General features: G+C 41.8%; 1 protein-coding gene across 1 annotated transcript in view; it reads right to left on the minus strand.

Annotated features, from left to right (window-relative positions):
- The window catches only part of LOC124721924 (carbohydrate sulfotransferase 5-like), a 544973-nt gene extending 522330 nt beyond the window's left edge, over window positions 1–22643 (minus strand). Inside the window, exon 1 of the mRNA XM_047247078.1 lies at window positions 22619–22643. Coding sequence (XP_047103034.1) covers window positions 22619–22628 — 10 coding nt within the window. The 5' untranslated portion in view covers window positions 22629–22643. The remainder of the gene's footprint in view (window positions 1–22618) is intronic.
- Window positions 22644–24315: the final 1672 nt, after the last annotated feature.

Genomic DNA, 24315 nt, shown 5'->3' on the forward strand with positions numbered 1-24315 from the left:
AGTCATCACGAGGCAGAGAAAATCCCTGACCCCGCCGGGAATCGAACCCGGGAACCCGGGCGTGGGAGAGGGGATGATGTATTTTAGCAGTTTTGTAACCTCGGACACAGCACAGCAATGTGTTCCATCCCACAGAAAAAGGTCCCTGTAGCCAACGCGATTGGAAAAGGGTCACAATGCAAACAGTTTCTACTGCTTTCGGCCGAGGGAGCAGCTTGGCCTCCTAGCGCTCAGGTTTGCAGCAATGAGGGCGCCAGTTCCCCGACCGTGGGCGGGATCAGTGTTCCTACGCGCAAATGTTGCTGTGGCCTAAATTCGAAACTAATAGTTGCCGAACTTCTACTGATTTTTACCATTAAATGATTGGTGATCATGAAAATTTCTCCGCCTCGACCATTCGCCATTTCTCAACTCATGCAAGCTATAGGTGGTGTCAGGTTGCCAAGGAAAATAGATTTTAGTGCGCGAATTGGCAGATTAATTTGACTGACTTTTTAATTAATTGATTTATAGGTCCATGCCTACTACCACTGAACTCGTGGTCACCTATGCAATAGGAATCTGTGATCGGAAACGTGGCTATAAGTTTATTTAACTCTCTTTCTTTGTAAGGGATGAACTGGACAGCTGTTGAAGGCTCTATGTGTCTCAGAAAAGTCTCCTGCTTACGCCTTATCTGTGTATCACCAGATCACGGATTTAATACGTGTCACTGACGTACTCTTCGAGACTTGCCTTAGTAACTCGATGTCCCAGTCACATATGTCAAAGCAGCTCCGTTGTAATACGGTATGAGACCTCACTACATGATACTCAGCTTGGTGGCGATACAGATGGGTAGTATGTGCTGCTATGTGCGGAGACTATCCAGATGCTACACATTTGTCATGCAGTACTGTCGCAGTTTTTAACCGTGGTGCACCAATAACGATACTTCATAGGAACGCTCGATGAGTGAACTGATCATACTCAAGTAGAAATTCTTATTGCTTTGAACTGTAGCATGCAGTATCTCTGCATTCGACTTCTTAATCTGGTCCATTGAATGAAAACAAATGGCTCAAATGGCTCTGAGCACTATGGGACTTAACATCTGTGGTCATCAGTCCCCTAGAACTTAGAACTACTTCAACCTAACTAACCTAAGGACATCACACACATCCATGCCCGAGGCAGGATTCGAACCTGCGACCGTAGCGGTCACGCGGTTCCAGACTGAAGCGCCTAGAACCGCACGGCCACACCGGCCGGCGAATGAAAACATCACATGAAGGTACAATGGTAGCAGTTCATCACATTTGTCAACTTCTGAGACTTCCGCAATGTGAAAAATCATTCATGCTAAAACGATTTTCTTCAATCGTGAAAATAATTGTCTGTGTTTTTCTCCGATAGCACTCGACCCACACACGGCACACGTTTCGAACGGTCTCTTCTGTTCTCTAGTATACAAAATCCAATATGTAACTGCAAGACAAATACCAGAAATTCAAGTACATAATGACTCATGATATATGAATTCACAATAATCTACTAGCCAACATGTCATTCAAATATATATAGTTATAACTTATACCTAATCAAATTTTGTATTATGAAACTTCTAGCTAATATGGTAATTTCGAGTGTGGTGACAAAAGTAATGGGATAGCGATATGCACATGTACAGATGGCGATAGTATCGCGTACACAACGTACAGAAGGGCAGTGCATTGGCAAAGCTGTCATTTGTATTCAGGCGATTCATGTGAAAAAGTTTCCGATGTGATTATGGCCTCACGACGGGAATTAACAGACTTTGAACGCGTGGTGGTAGTTGGAGCTAGACGATGGAAATCGTTAGGGAATGCAATATACCGAGAACCACAGGGTCAAGAGTGTGCCGAGGAAACCAAATTTCGGGCGTTACCTCTCACCATGGACAACCCAGTGGCTGACAGACTTCACTTGACGACCAAGGGCAGCGGAGTTTGTCTAGAGTTGTCAGTGCTAACAGACAAGCAGTACTGCGTGAAATAACGGCATAAATCAATGTTGGACGTACGACGAATGTACTTGTTGGCAGCAGACGACCGACGCTAGTGCCTTTGCTAACAGCACGACATCGCCTGCAGCGCCTCTCCTGGACTGTCACCATATCGGCTGGACCATAGACGACAAAAAAACCGTGGCCTGCTCTGATGACACCTGATTTCAGTTGGTAAGTGCCGATGGTGGGGTTATAGTGTGGCACAGACCCCGAAGCCATGGACCCAAGTTGTCAACAGGGCACTATGCAAGCTGCTGGTGGCTCCGTAACTGTGTCGTCTGTGTTTACATGGAATGGACTGGGTCCTCTGATCCAAGAGAAACGATCATTGACTGGAAATGATTACATTTGGCTACTTGAAATTATTTTGCAGCCGAAGAACGGTGGAATTTTTATGGATAACAGTGCACTACGTTATCGGGTCACAGCTGTTAGCGACTGGTTTGAAGAACATTATGGGCTGTTGGAGCGAATGATTTGGTGACCCAGATTGCACGACATGACTCTCATCCAAAATTTATGGGACATAATCGAGAGGTCAGTTCGTGCACAAAATCTGGCACTGGCAACATTTTCGGAATTACGGATGGCTATAGAGGCAGCGCGGCTCAATATTTCTGCAGAGAACTTTCAGCGACTTGTTGACTTTATGCCACGTCGAGTTGCTGCACTACGCAGGGGAAAAGGACGTCTGACACGATATTACGAGGTATCCCATGACTTTTGGCACCTCAGTGTATACTGGCATGATGCTAGAGCACGTTTCAGGTTTTCTTCTATCTCATCGAAACACACTCCCTGCGCTGTGATGACAAGATCTTCGGCGTACAGGAAGTGGGGCATGTAATTTTGTGCTCGTTAGTATTTGATACATAAAAGGGTTGGACAAAAATATGGAGAACCAACGTGAAAATGCATGCTTGAACATTACTGCTGATGTTAGCCAAGCCAGGGGGTTACGCTGTTGTATTTGACCACGAACGGCATCTGTGGGACGTCCTCAATATGTTGCAAGTGTCTGTCATACTGAGATCCGTGTTCTGTGTAGTTTTGAGTGGATTATGTAGAGCCGGCCGCGGTGGCCGACCGGTTCTAGGCGCTTCAGTTCGGAACCGCGCGACTGCTACGGTCGCAGGTTCGGATCCTGCTAGGGGCATGGATGTTTGTGATGTCCATAGGTTAGTTAGGTTTAAGTAGTTCTAAGTTCTAGGGGACTGATGACCTCAGATGTTAAGTCCCATAGTGCTCAGAGCCATTTGATTATGTAGAAAACATGTGAATTCGAACGTGAGCAAATTGTTGGTGCTCGTATGATGGGTGCTATCTGCACCAAGAATTGAAGATTTATACCGCATACAGGTACAGCGGAAAAACATCTTCTGCTAAGTCACAACGCGAGGAGGAGGACAAGATTAGTGTTTGACGACCCATAAAGAGGTCTTTATAGACGGAAAAGAAGCTCGGATTAGTTAAGGCTAGAGAGGGAAAGCTCCCGCGCCCTTTCGAAGAAACCATCCCTGCATTTGCCTTAAGCGATTATAGGGAAATTATGGGAAACCTAAATCAGGATGGCCGGACTCGAGTTTGAACCGTCACCCTCCCGAATGCGAGTCCAGTGTGCTAACCAGTGCATAACTCCGCTCGGAGTCACAACGCGGACGAAAGTGTTGAGGGATCGTGACGAACGGTCATCGAAGAGGGTTGTGACGAAACATAAGAGAACGGCAACCACAAAAGTCAGTGTACGGCTGAATGTCGCACTCGCAAAGCCTGTCAGCACCAAAATAACACCAAGGGTTCACCATAAGCAGGTAATTTCAGGGCGAGCTAGAATCCCAAAAACGCTCGTCAACGAGGCAGATACTCGTAACAGGAGAATGTGGTGCCAGGGCAATAAAACCTGGACTAAGCAGCAATGGAAAAAAGTCATTTGGTCGGATGAGTCTTGTTTCATGCTACTACAAACTTCTGGCCGAGTATACGCCTGGCGTACCCCGTCCCAAGCCTACGACGCAGACTGCTTGCTGCCAACAGTGAAACGTGGCGGGGGTTCGGTGATGATTGGGGCAGCCATATCGTGGTATTTCATGGGCGCCATGGTTACTCTGCAAGGTCGCATTATGCCAAGGACTATGTGACCAATTTGGCTGATTATGTCCATCCCATCATCCCATGGTAGAATATCTGTTCCTCCATGGTGATGCTGTGTTCCAAGACGCCAGGGTTCCTGCTGAAAGAGCTCGCGTCGTGCAGGACTGGTTTTGTAAGCACGATAATGAGTTTTCGCATCTCCTCTGGCTGTCACAGTCACCTGATCTCAATATTATTGAACTGTTGTGGTCTATTTTGAAGAGGAGGTTACATTATCGCTATCCCATTGTTACCTGAACTTGCCATTATTTTCCAGGGCGAACAGTATTACTTTCTTGAAACTCATACAGGACCTATATTTAACCATTCTCAACGACTGAAAGTTGTTTCGAATGCCAATGCCTTTCCTACATCGTAACAGGCGTGGTAATGTTTTTGTGTTTCTACATTTTTGTCCTCCTCTTCTATATGTTTCCAACATGGACGAACACTGGTTTCAGATCTTTTATGACGAATAGATGGAGTTTTCACCGTTTTGATCGTCCTGTACGCAGAATCTCTTGGACAGGTCACGAATTTTTCTCAAATAAATCAGGTTACTCTGTTATACGCCAACGGCCTTGCCACAGTGGTAAAGCAGGTTCCCGTCAGTTCACCGAAGTTAAACGCTATCGGGCTGGACTAGCACTTAGATGGGTGATCATCCAGTCTGCCGAGCGCTGTTGGCAACCGGTGTGCACTCAGCCCTTGTGAGGCAAACTGAGAAGCTACCTGATTGAGAAGTAGCGGCTCCGTTCTCATAAACTGACCTACGGCCGAGAGAGCGGTGTGCTGACCACATGTCCCTCCATATCCGCATCCATTGACGCCTCCGGGCTGAGGATGACCCAGCGGCCGGTCGGTACCCTTTGGCATTCGTTGCCTGTTCGGGCGGAATTTAGGTGTGATTTTATCAGATAGGCTGAAATGCTGAGGCTAATACACGTTTCCTGAAGTTTTCTGTTTCCAGTCACTGACAAGAAAATGATTATCCCGTATCAGATATGACCTTTCATGCATTCAGTTGCAGGCTTCCCTTCAACTATAAGGAATGAATTAGTTGGTTCAAATGGCTCTGAGCACTATGGGGCTTAACATCGGAGGTCATCAGTCCCCTAGAACTCAGAACTACTTAAACCTAACTAACCTAAGGACATTACACACATCCATGCCCCAGGCAGGATTCGAACCTGCGACCGTAGCGGTCACGCGGTTCCAGACTGAAGCGCCTAGAACCGCACGGCCACACCGGCCGGCAATGGATTAGTCATTTGGTTTTCAATGTCACAGAAATCAACAAGTGAATATATACTTCTGCCACAAATTATTTTGGAGACAATTTATACTTACAAATACCTTACTTCAATATTGAATCTCATTTACATATCTATCATTCATGTTGTGGTAATCACCAATAAATTAAAAAACCTTGCAAGCTTTTTAAGTTCTTCTAGCATTCAGCAGCATTCGAAAAGCCACTACTATAACGTCATTTATTTCCTTCAAGTACACAAGCTTATACGAAAACCAAAAACTGCTGGACAGTGCTGCCTTCCTGTGTTCGTCCTTGGCACGATGAGCGCGTTCCACTCGCTGTTGTCTGAGGCCGCCGCGAGGCATGAATCATTCACCTCAGGCTTCTAGGCCAGCTGCAATTGGAGAACACACGAACTGTTACCGCGAACAAACTTTCGGGTTTACCGAGACAATTGCCCGTTTAATGACACCGACTAGTGTCTCTCAGAATTCAGGATATATACGCCTGTGGTTCGTAGCGATTTTGTACAGCGTCTGACTTCCGAGAGTGTTATTTTTGTGCTTTTTTGTTATTTTTCCATATTTCAGTTGCTGTGTTATCGGAAATGGTTGAAAATAGGAAAATTATGCTTCAAATGGAAACAGTTCGTCTGTCGATGAATTACAGGAAGAATCCAAGTCCTTATTCACGTTGCCCGGCTCGAAACCAAAGCTACGCCTGCCAGAATCCAATTACGGTTTCTCTAAAACACTTCGAACAGTAGTACAGCTTTCATAACTACGATCACAACAGAGGTATAAAATTGCTTAAGTGTTCACTGTGGACTGAACACTTCTCAGCTTTCATAAATAGTTCAACCTAGTCAATCAGTTTAACGGCGAGTATCAGACGGCACAAATGTATCAACACCCATGAATGTTCATCGACTGAATGCAATGACACAACTTGGGACTACTTTGTGGTGCCATCAAAAGAGAAAGTTTGAATAACTTAGGCACAGAGGAAGCTGAATAATTCAAGGCCAAGAGAAAGTTAACTGAGTGTACAAAAAAGCAGTTGCATGTTCCAAGCCGGCCGCGGTGGTCGAGCGGTTCTAGGCGCTGCAGTCAGGAACCGCGCTGCTGCTACGGTCGCAGGTTCGAATCCTGCCTCGGACATGGATGTGTGTGATGTCCTTAGGTTAGTTAGGTTTAAGTAGTTCTAAGTTCTAGGGGACTGATGACCTCAGATGTCAAGTCCCATAGCCATTTGAACCATTTTTGCATGTTCCAAAATGCGACGAACAGCCTATCAGGATAACCGTGCTTGCCACGACGACCTGCCGATATGCAAAATGTCGCGTGTCTGGTTGTGAAGGACACGATTTTAATGCAGAGGTACCCCGCCTGGGCGGTGTTCTACTTCTTTATCTATTCTCCGCAAGCTATCTTGCAATGTGTTGCACAAAGTACGTATTGTAGGAGTGCTCTGTATCACCCTTATTTCTCTACCGTTGTCGTCATTACGTGAGACGTTTTTAAGCGGAAGTATCCGTGCCTTGACTCCTTTTGGAAAACGGGCTGTCGTAATTTTGTAAGGTGCTCCGGAACGAGCAACACATTTAGTGTTGTCTCTCTAACTTCAGTTTATTGACAGTTTCTGTGAAACTCACGCTCTTGCAAAACTAATCTGTGATGAGTCATCCAACTCTCGTTACTATTTTCTCCACCTCTCTCACTAATCCAACTAGATGTGATTCCCAGACCACTGAATAATACTCAAGAAATTGCAGCAGCACGAAAATTTTGTAAGGGGTTACTACTTTCGTGGGTGAATTACGCTTCCTTCAGTTTCAACCAGTAAATCTGTGTCTGGCATCTGCGATCCCGACTGGTGGTCGTTCCATCTTCTAGTAAGTGATCGCTGGTAGCATAGTCAAACGGTATGGGGCCCTTTCGTGTATTCTCTACATTTCATTAATTTATACCAACCTTTGTAACAGACGCCGATCATCTTTTACTATCTTTACATTTCGTAACGATTTCTTGGCTACGTTGCCTTCAGATACATACGGTATCTGAAACTTCCTGGTGGATTAAAACTCTGTGCCGGACCGAGACTCGAACTCGGGACCTCAGCCTTTCGCGGGCAAGTGCTCTACCATCTGAGCTACCCGTGCACGACTCACGACCCGTCCTCATAGCTTCAATTCTGCCAATACCTCGTCTCCTACCTTCCAAACTTCAAACAAGCTCTTCTGCGAACCAGTTCCCGAGTTCGAGTCTCGGTCCGGCACACAGTTTTAATCCGAAGTATATGTTCGAGACTAACTTCTATTTATCATGTTTATACTGAGAGTTTGTATGAGAGAGAGAGAGAGAGAGAGGGGGGGGGGGGATAGAGTCGACGAGTTGGTTCTTTTTCTTTTTTGGGTTTGGGGGCGGTGTACTAGCTGTTAGCGAGTGGTTGAAAACTTTGGTGACACCTGGATGAGTCAGTGTAAAGATGTTGGTGCTGTTATTATATTGGACAGTATTATTATATTAATCTCTTTTGCGAACATTATTCTATTATTTCACCTATTAGTGTAAATAATGAATTGCTTGGCATGCGTACTTAGTCATTCAACAGGATTTTCCCTTCTGCTTTGGTTTTCTGTATGTTGTAATTTTCTTGCATGGTTAGGAGGTGTTTTTTATTGTTGATTCTAATTATTTTCATGTCATCTTTTCTAGTGATTGGTTTGTGATCATTTTCTCTTAGGTGTGCTGCAAATATGTAGTAGTTTGTCCCATATTTCCAGGCTCTCATGTGTTCTTTGTACCTGACATCAAATGTTCTACCTGTATGTCCTGTGTATGTGCCTTCACAAGTGTTACACTGTAGTTGATATATACCTGCTTTCTGGTATATGTCTGTTTTTTGTCAGTTTTGAGGTGTATTTTTGTATAGAATTGTCTGTTGTGTATGCTATGTTTATTCCCTGTCTTTTGAAAATGTTGGTGATTTTATGGGTGAGTTTGTGTTTGTATGTCATTGTGTACCATTTTGTTTTTTCTTTCATCTTTTTCCGATTATCCTGTGTAGTCATTATGGGACTGCGTGTTTTTGTTTGGTTCTGTTGTGTTGTTGTCTGTGGTTTGGAGCTATCTGCCTTTACTTTGCTTTTAATTTTGTTGTTTAGCTTTGTGTCCGTGTTATTATTGTAACAATTATTTCATTATGTTCAGTTCTTTTTGGTAGCTTCCTCTGGTGAGTGGTACTTGTGTTGAGTCTATGGAGCATGTGTCGAAGTGCTGCTTCCTTTTGTGCGTGTGGGTGGTTCGATGACTGGGGAATGATAATGTCCGTTGCATTGTGGTTCATCTATTAAGCAAAGGATGTCATCCATATTCCTGAACCAATATAATACGTTGTATGCTTTTGCTACTATTTTTGTGAAAATGATCTGTTCAGTGTGGTTTAAAAAAACATTTGCTAAGGCTCCTGAAACTGGGGACTCCATTGGTAATCCGTCTTCTTGTAAATAAAATTCATTATAGAATTGGAAGTAATTTTGTTCTGTTATGAGCTTTATTAATGTGCGTATTTCCTTAATCTTTTCATCAGGGAGTTGACTATAGGTTTTCAGTTCCTTATCTATAATTTCTATTGTTTCTGATACTGGTGTGTAGGAACACATGCTTTCTATATCAAATGAGAGGAGTGTTGCTGTGTCTGAGATTGTTCTGTCTTCTTGCACATTGAAATTTTCAGACAGTAATTTTAACATGCATCCTGCCAGCGTGTAAGTGGGGGATTTACTGAAATCCAGTATTGGCTTCACAGGAAGATTCAGTTTGTGGATTTTTGGTTGGCTTCGGAGGATCGGTGCAGTGGGATTGATCTGTGTCAAATTTCTTTTCTCTGTGTTATCCAGTATGATGTCAATATTTTTCAGAGTGTTTTTTACTTTTGTCTGTTTGTTGGGTCTGACTTTAATTTTGTAATGTCTTTTGTGAGATTAATTCTTGTGTTTTTTCAATGTATTGTTCTTTGTCCATTAGTACTACTGTGTCCCCCTGGTCTGCTTTTGAAATGATAACATTTTCATTTTTAATTTTTCCCCAAAGCTTTCTGAGTGTAGCAGATTCTATGTTTTTGTTGTTTTTGTGTTGTTGTGTTTTTATACTGGTTATTATATTCTGGATTTCATTTTTAAGGGATTAATATAATAAGTTTTCAACCACTCGCTAACAGCTAGTACACCGACCCCCCCCCCCCCCCCCACAAACAAAAACCAATTCGTCGGCTCTATCCCCCTCTCTCTCTCACCCATACAAACACACGGTATAAACATCATAAACAGAAGTTAGTCTTGAACATATACTTCGTTAGATTGCCAACAAATAGGTAAACATACCAAAGAGGATGAAACACGTAATGGAGTCGCAATATTTACGAAGTGAAAAACAGTGTCCGACGAAATAGTTGTATCGAGTGACAAATGAACAATAGTACACCACAAAAAAGAGTGAGAAACATGGTGAACAGTGTGAGGAAGGCCAGAACACGAAGTTGTGATTATATTGCAGTGATGAAAGTGGTAGTGCAACCTCCGGCCCAGACGTGAGGAAACGCAGATCAGCAAAACGTAAGTAAGTACTTTTTTACAAAAAATCGCGAAGTGAACTGTTTGATAATCTAAAACTAACAAACCTGTATCGTTATAGATCCCACTGATGATGCCTTAGAACATGAAAAGGCGAAACGCGTATGGTTCAAAATGGCTCTGAGCACTATGGGACTCAACGGCTGAGGTCATTAGTCCCTAGAACTTAGAACTAGTTAAACCTAACTAACCTAAGGACATCACAAACATCCATGCCCGAGGCAGGATTCGAACCTACGACCGTAGCGGTCTTGCGGTTCCAGACTGCAGCGCCTTTAACCGCACGGCCACTTCGGCCGGCAACGCGTATGGGATAAATAAAGTAACTAGCAGCAGGAAAAGGCAGTTTTATTTGCAAAACAAGTATTTATATGCTTGCTGCGAAGGATGGCCACACAGACAAATTTGATATTCGGTACAGAACTTAACGGGCATTTCAGGAGCTCCAGTGGGCTTTCCTCTGATATACTTGAGCCGATTTTCAACGCTGTGCTAAGATATTTTTGTATCTGTCATTTTCGCAACTGCGTTGAGATCTTCAGTGAAGTAACTTAGGAAGACACAGTTTTGTATTTCAGCCTTTATTTTATCAAATGGTTCAAATGGCTCTGAGCACTATGGGACTTAACATCTATGGTCATCAGTCCCTATAACTTAGAACTACTTAAACCTAACTAACCTAAGGACAGCGCACAACACCCAGTCATCACGAGGCAGAGAAAATCCCTGACCCCGCCGGGAATCGAACCCGGGAACCCCGGCGTCGGAAGCGAGAACGCTACCGCACGATCACGAGCTGCGGACTTTATTTTATCATCCTCTATTTCGGCGCCACCAGTATGAACGAGAATATGGGCATTTTATTTTGTTCCATACGGCCGGAAGAGCAGTGTTCTGACCACATGCTCCTCCAGATCCGCATCCAATAACGCTTATCAGCTGAGGATGACATAGCGGTCGGTCGCTATCGTTGGACCTTCCCGGACCTATTCGGAAGGAGTCGGAGTCATTTTGTTTCACTGAGCGATATTTCGTACCACTAGGACTTTTTAGATCGTTTTGAGAAGTCGACAGGTAACAACATGCTTTAGAAATCACTGAAAGCATTCTCGTCGCTGTCCTTAGTCTTGTCTTGCTTTCATTTAGTCCTTGTTCTTCTGCAAGAATTCGATTTTTTTTCGATCTGTCGTACAGCTTTCCCTGTGTCTGTAGTGACTTTGAAATATTTTCATTTAACCAACGCTAGTGCTACCCTTCTGTCCCTATCTTCCGCGGCATGTATTTAACTGCCATACGTTTACCAATCTGTGCAGAAATTCTCCTTCCGCATTCTACTCCCCAGAGCTGAATATTCGCTGCTGACTGCTCGAGAATTTTCTGATAATTTTCTTGTCGACGTTGAGAAATAATCACAGGCAAGCTGTCGCAATAACCACATTGCACGTACTCATTCAGGGACCAAATATTACTGCTATGATAATTTTAAGGCGAGAACTGATTCGAAACTTTCACATGGAGTGTTCTGGGCAAACTACATGCCTGGCTGCCAGAGAACCAGAAGGTCTGCTTTCTGTATTAAACTGGGCCAAGACAAGCATTTTTCATCCTTTATATTTCAATAACACGTTTGAGGGCGTACAACAGCATATTAGGATCTTTCAAAAAATTTACCACTACACAATAAGTACACTACGTCCCCGTATTAGAATGTCTTAAATTTTCTGTGTTGATTTGGTTACAAACAAAGATGTTAGTCATCTGTTACATCCGTTATAACCAAAACAAGATGCATCCGTGCTCGGTGCAGACGGAAATTGCATCCCTGTCACGACTTATCAGTCTTCAAATCTACCGACAAAAAATAGTAAGGCATGAATTAGAACAAAGCAGAGAGGCATCCCGGTCAAATTGGTCTACTTTAATCGCGAACCCGCACACTGACTGGTGCTTGGAATTCTGGCTGCTGTGAGTGGGGTATGCTACACAACAACTTTCCCTTTGTCAGCTGTGCACAAATCGGGAGACTAAACCTAAAGGTGCTAGTGAATTGCATAAAATATATGGAAGGATCCGATAAGAACAACATATAAATTAAATCAAAACTTGAAATATTAAGATAAATAATGCGTAACAAGTCTAGACCTAGATTTATTTAAATCATTGTATGGCAGTAAACAGAGCACACTCAGCTTACTGTCTCACCTACTGAATGAGATCAAATGTTTTGTGCAATCGTCATTACCTTTCGCGTTTTTTCTCCGTTCAGCGAACTTCGTACATATAGACGAATGAAGGAAGAAACAACGGATAGAAAGTAAGTTGGCAGGTAGGTAGTTAGGTAGGTAGGTAGGTAGGTAGGTATGTAGGTAGGTAAGAAGCACAGCGTGATTTTCTGTTTCCTTGTATGAGCCACATGTGTTTTATTACAAACTTTTCGTACTGAATTCGCCGGCTATTTATCACAGGTTTTCTTTCGTTTAATATTTAGCTTATTTTTCACTTACATCTAGCTTCGCACTCAAGATAATACGTTTCCGAATCGTATAAAATTTTTCATGGTTTTTAACGGGTCGTTTTCCTTGTGGGACTTATCTGAGAAAGGAAATTGCAATCAAACCAACATTCAGCTGTATGACACTACAGAAGGATTTAAACTACCGTCAGTAAATATAACTTTGCGACACCTTTTGCTCTTTCAGACTGGTGAATTATGTACGACTCCGACTCACTTCACCTACCTAGAGGGAAATACTCGTTCATCAGGTAGAGTAATGCTCATTCTGTTACACAAAAGAAGTAGTTCATTCTGTTATACGAAAGAAATATAAGAAGATACGCGAAGCATATACAGTAACAAATCAAAGATTTCCCACAGTGAATCGAAGGTTAACCGTACAGCACGCTGGACTTAGAAGTAGTCACGAAGCAGTCTATTCGTGTAACGAGCGTTTGTCACAGCGGGCGCTACTTTGAGTGGTGGCGCCAACTAATCAACTTATGCTACAGAGCACCAGAGAGAAATGTTTCAAAGTTCTCTCCGGTCTGTAACAAAGCCAAGCGTGTGTACACAGGCAAATCTAATTTTCTTTCTAATTCATTAATCCTGATCCTTCTGCCTGTTCTTCCTAGCGATTGGGTGCTTCTCTAATGCAAGGTCACTTAATAATCCTGTGTTTCGCCCTTCGAATTAGATTGCAAGAAATTAGAAAACATGGATTTAAGCCCGCTTGTCCAGTATACACTTTTCGACAGTGAAGTTCCGGTAATTCCATCGGCACTGCCTGAGTAAAAAATAAATGCTTCATGGTATAGTTAAATACATTCCCACCACGTTAAGTAAGTATAAAGGAAATTTTAATGATACCACTCACAAATTTATAAGTAATGTCTGCTACAAAGGATTATCTAAATTCTTAAAGTTCGTTCATTATATGAAAACACTAATCATCCAGCGTCTCCATGTTGGTAACAGCACGTGTCTTGATGTTCGGAAACTAAATTAATGACTTGATTCACAAAAATGTACTGTAGATTTAATACCTGAAATGTTCCTTAAATCTGCAGTGACTTCACTGTTTTGCTGTTGTTAGTTTCTACTGTATATGAGGTAAAAAGAAATACCCAAGCGCATCTCATTTAACTGTCTTTAAATGTTGAAATATTTAATGTTTAGTGAGGTAAACAGGCACATAATTAACACAAATTGTTTTATCACGGATTCTTAAATGTAGGTCTGTATTGTGTCCTAAAATATTGTCCAAAAATGCTGAGGAAATATATTAATTTGTTTCCAATTTCGCTGCCATAGCCATTCGATTGCGGAAAGACAAAAGAAAATGAAAACTATTCATACCCACTAATGATCTACAAATTCAACTTTCACCTAACGCTGGTACGAAAAGAGGAGACACAGAGTATTTTGCTTGGCGGTGGTAGCATCATTTGAGCCTCCATCTGAGATCAGACATATATCCAAAATTCTGTTGAAACAACTCTATGGTGCAGTTAAATGACAAAATACTGCCGCAAGTTTTATGTTACTAATTGTTTCAGAAACATAGCCTCACGAGGGCTCAGATAATATTACTTCAGGCATACTCTGGATGTTAAACTTACATAATACAGTAAAGCAGAACTTTGAAACCAATACATTACTTGAACCCACACTGAAGTAGTTAAGGAAGTGGCACTACGATAAGGTGTGGAGCGCTATCACCCTGTTATTTTGTATGCTGATTCCTAGTCCACGCAGGGCAATTTAAGATTTAAAGATTCCTCTGGATTTTCTTTCTTTTCCTCAGCGAATCTCAGGATGCATCGATACTAAACATTTCTCTAGAATAATCAAGCAATCGTTTTGAATTTAAATATTTGCTTTAAGAACGACGATTGTTGCTGTCAGTCAACGTTTAAATGCTACCGAAGAAATCTAGTCATGTTGCGAAATACTGCATCGCCCATATGGCGTCAGCAAGAAGGTAATTGAGGGTACCTTCATTTACACTCAAGCTCTGGTTCTACTCTTCTGCGTCCACCGTAACCATCTTAATACGCAGCTATAAGTCGGTCACTTTCTTCCTCCCAATATTTCCCTCTCTACAGACCTTGAAACTTGTGTGGCTTGCTCAGCACTACAGATAAAAAAGACAAAAACTGCAGCCTTGCACTGAGCCAGTTCATATACAGGTCGGTCCATCTAATCTGGAGAAACCACGAACATTCTAAAAAGTATTATTGGAAAAAAGCTTAGGAAATAATTCCTTTAGTGTATTTTACTAAACGTTTCATTCAGGATTCAACTGCTCAAAAAAGTTTTGCGCCACATGTATATCTGCGAATGCGCGTTAACTTAAATACAGGAGTAGTAGGCAATGAAACTTACGAAAACAAAATATATGTTTACTGTGAAATAAACATACAAATAGCCGAAATACAAGCAGACTGTTCGTGTGTGCACATATTATACACGTAAAATTTTAACCATCCTGATTTGTATGAACTGTACGTTGCTTCTCTACAACATAATTTTTTAGATCAACTTAAAAATCGCCTAATATAAATACCGGAATCAGTACTGTACTCAATAAAGTTCTCACCGGCAACTGGAGCGGTTTTTCATTAATTAAGCAAACAGTAGCAGAATCAGCACACGGAGAAATTAATAATTTAATACCGTGTTGCTCCACCTCATACAGTGTAGTCTGTTCGGATTCTCCATGACAAGCTGTCCACAAGGTGGTTGAGGTGCTGCTACTCGAACGTGTCCCATTCATCGACGGTGACCCTCCTGGGGTCAACAAGGGTGCGAGAAGGGTCCTGCGAGCCCGGTCTGCGAGTTTCAACTAGTCCCAAGCATGCTCAGTTAGCTTCATGTCAGCGGATACCACAAGTTATTCTACTTGGTTGTCAGCAGCTGGTTGTCTTGTGGTTAACGTCGCTGCTCTCTATCACAGGGGCCCGTGTTCGATTCCCGCCGGTATCGGGGATTTTCTCCCTCGGAACTGGGTGTGTGTATTGTCCTCATCATTGACAAATCGCCGAAGTGGTGTCAAATTTTAAACAACTTGCACTAGACAGTCGACATCGCCAGACTGGGACTGCCATAAGTACGTTTCATTTTTTTTTTCATTCTGATTCCCACCTCCTGGATGAAGGTGATCACGGAACTGGAGATGTGTGCTCATGCATTATCTTCTTGAAAGACGAACCCATCAACGATATCTTTGACTCTATGGCTGGACAATAGGTGTCAGGTTCTTATTTCGAAACATCACAGCACGCAAATTAGTCTCGGAAGTTATGAGCATCCGATATCTGTACATGATACTGGCCCAAAAGATGAGGAACACACCACTCTTAGCCCTTGGAACTGCAAGTCGGAGACGCACCGTAGTACCCCTGGAAGCTACACACTCTTCTAAGACATTAATCACGCGACGGACAAATCCTGAATCCGTAGATGAAGAGAAACCGACATCACTGATCCAGATTTAAGCTCAAGTGTTCCGTTAGCCACCTTCTTTTTGCCCTACGGTGCCGGAGGTATGTACAATTGTTTGTGCCCTACAATAGCGGTTGAAAGTGCGAATATCGTCGCTGTGGTGAATGCGTACTAAACGGGACTTTTCCTATGCTTATAGGGCTTCTTGCAGTTACGCAACCATGCGCGCACGGCCTTGTATTGAATGAACCCTTCGAGACATGATGACAGACTTAAAAGTGCACACAATCCGTATTGCATCGTTCACGACTTAACACACCGCACGCTCTACTCAACTGCACTGAGAATGGTGGTTTATTTTTACGTGATAATTTAGAAAGTGATTTCTTGCGGTCTAAAGTGCATTGGGAATTAGCTTACCGATAAACATAATTATATAAAAAATCACAAACTATGCAAGTCGTAAGGGCGATGCAAAACAATTTTCGGGCAGATTACGCTGATGTGCAAAAGTCATGGGACACCTCCTTTCACCCGGCGCAGTGCAGCAACTCGACGTGGCAAGTCGTTGAAACTCCCCTGCAGAAATACTGAGCTATGCAGCTTCTATAGCCGTCCATAAATGCGAAAGTGTTGGCGGTGCAGAATTTTGTGCACGAACTGACCTCTGGATTATGTTCATAAATGTTCGATGAGATTCACGTCGGTCGATCCGGGTGCCCAAATCATTCGCTCGAACTGTCCACAATGTTCTTCAAACAAACTGCGAATAACTGTGGCCTGGTGACATAGCGCACTGTCAGCCATAAAAATTCCATCTTTCTTCGGCAACATGAAGTCGACGAATGGTTGCAAATGATCTCCAAGTTGCCGAACATAACCATATTTAGTCAATGATCGTTCGAATCGGTCGGCTGCTGCCATAGCCCATTAACGACAAATTTCACACTCTGTCTTAACGGAAACGTTCTTCGTACTTGCCACATTGATTTTGACGGTTATTGCATGCAGTGTTGCTTGTCTGTTGACACTGAGGACTCTTCGCAAACGCCGCTGCTCTCGGCCGTTAAGTGAAGGTCGTTGGCCACTGCGTTGTCCGTGATGAAACTTAATGCCTGAAATTTGGTATTCTCGGCACGCTCTTGACACTTTGGATCTCGGAATATTGAATTCCGTATCGATTTCCTAAAAGGAATGTCCCATGCGCCTAGTTCGAACTACTATCCGGCGTTCAAAGTCTGTTAATTCCTGTCGTGTAGCCATAATCACGATGGAAATCTTTTCACATAAATTACGTGAGTACAAATGACAGTTCCGCCAATGCACAGCCCTTTTATGCCTTGGGTAGCGATACTACCACCATCTGTATATGTGGTTATCGCTATCCGGTAACTTCTATCAAGTCAGTGTATTTCTGAATGAACACCACTTCTCTAATCACGGTACTTTCATGGAAACTTCTTCGTTTTACTGACTACTTCCTCCATCCATCCATTGGGTCCATCTATTTGTGATTTCCCAAGGTTGGTTTATCCCTTTGTACCGATACCCAAGGCGTAAATTATAGTATATCGTGTCTGCATATGTCATATTAATTTTCCCTGAAGGATAAGAAGCTGAAGTAAAAAATAAAAAGAGAAGAGAGAGAAGGGGCCTAACGGACGGTTGACAACGTGGTCTTTAGAGATGGAGAACAAACGGATTACACAAAATTAGTGAGGGATATCGGTGTGTTCTATTAAATGAAACCATCTCATCATTCACCTAAAGTGACTTTACGCAAACCACAGAAAATAAGAATTAGAAATATGGACAAAAGTTTCAACCCCAGTCCTCCCGAAAGCGAGTGCAATCCCCTATCACTGTGCCACTTTGCTCGGTAAGCGGAAAATGATGAATAAGTATATCTGAAGACCTACAACTGTTTTAACAACACGGTTCTAGACAGTGCAGTGCTATGGCAGTTTGAAACGTCTGGAGAATTTTACATGAGAATGTGAAACTTTCGGCGCCGATGGCACCGCCGATGAAGCTCAACGTACTGATCCATCGTTATCTTTTCTTGCACTTAGCTACTGTTACAAGAACTCTCGAATCAATATGGTGAAAATGTTTTTGCGTCTGCTGTCTGGTCCATACACATCTCCCAGAATCAGTCACTCAGTTGGAGACATAAATGGTAAAATAAAATCGTTCCATCGTTAGTTTGGTATGAATTGGATAATCCACGAAGAATCCAATCAAAAGAGCTGGATAGTTATTTGTGCTCCGCTCTGACAGAGTTAAACACCTCGTCGGATTGGATTACTTATGTGGCTTAGAGCTAGTGAACTTTGCCCTGAAACAATACAAATTACAAAAAACAATACGCAGCGGTATAATTTCTGCTAGCATCTCGTAAATACATAATTGTCTTCTACTTCTAATCATGCAGCGTTATCACCCCTGTTCACTGAATTATGGTTTCAATTTGTTCACAGTTCGTTAAATTAATCGATGGAATAGCCAAGAAGTTATGTAGAGAGTACCGTACTCGTTTTATTACGAGCGTTTTGAAAGTCAAGAAGAAACTGTATCACAGAAAAATAAATCACTGGTCGAATTACTATTGAGAAATAATAAAACTGCCTGTCGCTAGTAGTAAATTTTTTGCTTACTTTGAAATGTCTAGGACGGAAGAGACTTGAGGTTTCCGCCATATAACAAAGTTCTTAAAGTCAGTTTAGATGTGGAGACTTCTGCTTACAGAGGCTGTTAAAGCAGCGTGATTGGCAAAACGTTTAAAATAAATGGCTTGCATTTGCCGATACTAGTAGCAACGTGAAATTTAATGCCTCCTTCACGTCAACTAAAGGCAAAATGGGCCATAAATTAACGAGAATATCCCTTACCGTTCAGTCACGACATGGCATGTGAGTAATCGCTTTTATGCAGAGTTCGAATTCTAAACTAGTATCTGAGATGTCCTTTCCCGAAGAGACCCGTAGCGGTCGCTTCAAATACCACTCGATGCTGACATTTAGCTTAGACGCTGAGTCAGCTGCGACGCTTCAATAGAAGAAGAGCCTCCGTCACACAATGCTGTACAACGACATACGAATGGTCACTATTTCCAGTATGTCTGGAGTGGTAAGGAACAGTTCATCCTTCAACGCGATGTAGGCTTTTACGAATCTTATTCCTCTTTCGTATATAAATAGCAACTGTCCTTCGAGCCCCAGCAAGCCTTCATCTACGCCTACTTGACTACTCTGCAATTCACACATAAGTGCCTGGCAGAAGATTGATCATCATTTCTACCGTTTCACTTCCGAACGGCGCGCAGGAGAAACAAACGCTTAAATCTCTGCGTGCGAGCTCTGATTCCTCTTATTTTATTATTATGATCATTTCTCCCTATGTAGGCGGGGCGCCAACAAAACATTTTGACACTTTGATGAGAAAGTTGATGAGTGAAATTTCATGAGGAGATCCTGTCGCAGCGAAGAACGCCTTTGTTTTTTTACGATTTCTTTCCCAATTCGCATATCATGCCCTTGGCACTCTCTCTCCCATTTCACGATAATACGAAACCACCTGGCCTTGTTTGAACTTTTTCGATATCCTCCGTCAATCCTATCTGACGTGGATCTCACAATGCACAGCAGTCCTCCAGAAGAGGGTGGACATGTATAGTGTGTGCAGTCTCTTTAGTAAATCTGTTGCATCTTATAAGAATTCTGCCAATAAAACGCTGTCTTTGGCTCGCCTTATCCACAACATTTTCTATGTGATCGATGCAACTTAAGCTGTTCATAACTGTAAACCTAGATATTTAGTTGGATTAACAGCTTTTTGATTTCCGAGATTTATCATGTAATGGAAATTTAACGGATTCCTTTTAGTTTTCGTGTGGATAATCTCATACTTTTCATTATTTAGGGTCACCTGACACCTTGCATACCATACAGATATTTTGTCTAAAGCACTCTGCGACTGGTTTTGCTCTTCTGATGACTTCACTAGATGCTAAAGGACAGAATCATCAGCAAACAATCTAACAGGGCTGCTCAGGCCAAATCGTTCATATATATTACAAACGGCGGAGGGCCTATAGCACTTCCTTGGGAAAAGTTAAGTATCACTTCTTTCTTACGCGATGACCTTCCGTCAGGTGCTACGAACTTTGCCCTATCTGACAGGAAAACACAAATCCACTCGCACAACTGAGACGATTCTCCATAGGCACACCAGTTGGTTTGAAGACGCTTCTGAGCAACGGTGTCAAAAGCCTTCTGTAAATTTAGAAATATGGGATCAATTTTATATCCCCTGTCGGCACCTCTCATTACTTTGTCTGAATAAAGAACTAGTTCTGTTTCACAAGAACGCTATTTTCTGAATCCATGCTATGTGTCAACAGATAGTTTTCCTCGAGGTAGTTCATAATGTTGGAACACAATATACATTCCAAAATCCTACTGCAAATAGACGTCAGTGATATCGGTCTGTAATCCAGCAGATTACTTCTATTTCCTCAGCAAGAGTTACAGATGAGTATAATGCGACTGGATGGAATTTAACTGTCTTGCCAGAGTCCGAAAACTTCTTCCTATTAGTTACGATCGAAACAATAACCCACGTACTAACAGTGTGAACCACTATGGCTGCAGGCAAAGTCAATTTATAAAATTTAAAAATGATCGTGAGAAGGCGCAAAAAGACACTTTATCAGACTTCTCCCGAGCTAATTTCACCTTCAGAGAAAATTTTCCCCCATTTCAATAACAGTGAAGAAGATAGGACAGATAATATTCTGAACATGTTATCAACTGAATAGTGGAATGAATACTGGTCCGGTGTTTATACTCGTATTTACAGTTACCCTAGTTCCTCTAAATCACTACACTCGAATTGCGCCAGCATGACGCGAGCATTAAGTACAGCAATATCTGATTGCTTACTTGAATTTGTCACTTTCCCAAAAACTGGTAATTTTTCTACCATTCGCCAAAATAAATGCCATGTACTTAAAATTAAACTCAGTTCCAAAATACAACAACCTTAACCAAGTTTGTAGAGTCGATTTTTTAACGATGATGAATGTTGAGAAAAGTTGTACTTTTCGTTATAGAAGAAATAATGAAATTTTCTGCTAAAGAACAGTGGTTTTATAGTGATGTTTAAATACCAAAACTGCTCTAAGCATGAATATAGAGGATAAAAGACCCGGTTAAAACACGGTGGAGACGAAGATTACGGCAGAGGAAAATCGAAGAACGTTATACTGCGTTTGTGAGAAGATGAGTGCTGTGAACATATTAGAACAAGTATGTATTCGTCTTTTATTAAATGAAGCAGGCTGTGTTTGAAAATTAATCCAGTATCTGCGAAGAGCACTGTTTTGCCACAAACTTAATATAGCTTATTGTCTCAATTCTAGTGCTTATAGATCGTTAATAGCCTACGCAGCAACAAGCAAAGAAATTGTATATGAAACTCTTTCCTACCCTTACTTAGATCATTTCTAGGTGTTCCGAAGAAGACTTGATTTAATCTAGTTGTACAACAGTACTGGCGACAGGATGCATTGCTAGCTTATGTGCCTTAGCCCTTGCCTTCCAAAATGAAGTGATTACATTTGGACAGTTTTAAATTCAATATGTTTAACTTCGTATAACAAAGTATGAGCTACAAGGATTCTAATGAAGAAACAACTGTAGCATCCTATAAACTCGTATTAGAGCTTTACAACAAACGGAGGGGCAACTGATCATGGTAACTTGCCTTCAGAAAATCTCCATATGTCGGTAGTTCTGTATTTACTATATATATTGAAACAAAAATACAGGCAGTCTGTAGGAGATTGTCGATGCATTACATTTTACTGAAAATTACTATATTTTTGTCTATGAATTATCAGTAAAATGAAGTTCCGCTGTCTATACTTAAATATTTACCTTGTTTATCTTGTACTGTTTAGCAATTTATAGAATAGAAGACGCTATGTTTAATTATTTGGGAGGTTGAAACGTCACTGATTTAGAAGATTTTGTTTATACCAAAATCCAGCTTATTTCTAACCATAGTCCTCTTATAACTCAACACACTAACAAATTCATTTATTCTCAAATAGGCCCAAATCTAGAGAACAGGAGTTTCGACGATGGTAATTTAAGATGTATACGGAGGAAAATTGCTTTGGGCCCGAATACTTTCTTCACGGTTAGATATTTTAACTTTTTTCTTATTTCTAGTGAAGTTAATGCATTTCAAAGGCATAATGTAGAACTGATATTATTTCTCGATTATCTAATGAACAACGCTTACTTCTTGCCAATTGCAAAACACATCATCAAGACTTCATTAGCGGACGAGACTATCGGCTTCTTGGTTAGACGCTCGCAAGGAAGAATTTAACTGATGGTTCCTTGCTCTAAGACTGTAATCTAATCCTCTACGAATTGTGTTGTGGACATTAAACGACAATCTTACTTCCTCCTTTTACACAGGAAGTTTTCCATCAACGCCGCATCAAGTGTGACGCTTGCCCTCCGAAGATTAAGGAGACTGCACTGTGTGCCAAAACCACTTACAGCTGATACCTTCGTCGCACCTAGTGTAAGTACACAGTATTAAATGACGATTCACCTATTCCCATATCTTCAATCGGCGGTGGTCCAGCTTATCACTTAATTTTCTTGGACATGTTTCCTGTTAAGATCTCAGCACTGGACCTCCCGAACGGTAGACAGCACTCGTGCTGCAGTGATCACTAAACGAAGCTGAATCATCTGTGGGCCAAACAAAACAACGGAGCAGAGTTCCTTTAACAGTTCGTTCCTTTTGCGAATGTAATGATGTTTCAACTTAAGAAGTCGTGCTTTATGAGGAGAATAAATTAACTTTTTCTCTATTACAGGGGAGAATACACCCATGTCTGAGTGTCGGTGGTTATCAACGCAGCCCTAAAACACAGATCTGAAATAACTTCTGTGGGTATATGTTTTAACGATGTTCGAAGTATGAGGTAAGATGAAGCATTCGAGATGAATTAGATAGCAAGTTAAAGATTCTGGCTCTTCAAAAATAGCTCTTTTGTGCTTGTTTGAGCGAGGTATTAACATAGTCGCGGCTACTACTTTCTTTGTGTAAATTGCTGACCCGCAGTGAAAACAACTAAAAAACAGAAAATTTTTGGCTTTATAAATGTTCCTTCAGCTCATAACAATTGAATGGAGGTTTTTACAGAATGTAGGTTCGGTATTAGTGATACAATTAATTTAACGATTACAAGTACACCGTATTCACAGCATATACAATACTTGGCCAAAAGGTAAGGACTCCACACTCCAGGCGCTTTTGATGACCTCGAACTGTGCATCTGAAGCATAATGAATCAACACCGCAAATATAATCATTCAAACAATAGTTACTGTAGAACACTGCGTGAGTTTCAACAGGATCACAAGTTCGAACATTCCGTCGGATAGATTTCAGAGAAGGTTAGTGTGCCCACCACGCCTATTGAAAGTTGAGTAAAGGTTGCGGCCACACTGTAAATACTGTGATGGCGGTGGGTTAATGTGCGAAAATTTTCCTGGTTTTCGCTTGATACATAAGTTTTGTTGGTTTTCGCTTGATACATAAGTTTTGTTCGATATCTACACAAATTCAGGTGCTCATTGAAGCTATTTAGTCTAAGTGACGATTTGTTGACAGACTTTTTGTGTATCAGCATGAAAATGGTGTTGCCCACCACTCGAGGACGATAGCACCGTGGTTCGATGAAAGTCAGATGCTTTCGCTGGAACTGTATACAATATTCTTAGAATGGACCAGAACGCCGACTGTGTTGCAGATCAATCCGTAGAAAACTACGACAATTTCAGAAAGACTGGAAACCAATGTTGCATTAACTGTATCAGACCCAAGTAGGTATCCTTCCCTGATGACAAACACTAACAACAGTAGCAAAATTCGGTCCTAAAAGCTATCAACTACATGCCTGCCCTCTTCCCTACATGCAGCAGTGTACCTTTATGTTTGCTACATAAATCCAATCACTAAACGGTATGCTACTTTGCAGAATCTATTTCATAATTTTCATCGCGACGGGGTCTGTAGCTGCGATAAATTTTCTGAATGACGTCGCGATGCCTTCAGCTCTTTGTTTCATGTACGCATGTACGATTGTACAATTTCGCCCTTCGCTCATTTTCAAGTATGTAGAGCGGAAGCATTATACATGGGATGCATTAGTGTCACTTGTGATTTTAACACAGGAACAAGTCTATCTACGCGCATTATAACTTACTTTATGGGCGATTCTTTGGTGGTACATTGTG

The sequence above is a fragment of the Schistocerca piceifrons genome, chromosome X (assembly GCF_021461385.2).
Source record: "Schistocerca piceifrons isolate TAMUIC-IGC-003096 chromosome X, iqSchPice1.1, whole genome shotgun sequence".
Taxonomy (NCBI): Eukaryota; Metazoa; Arthropoda; class Insecta; order Orthoptera; family Acrididae; genus Schistocerca; species Schistocerca piceifrons.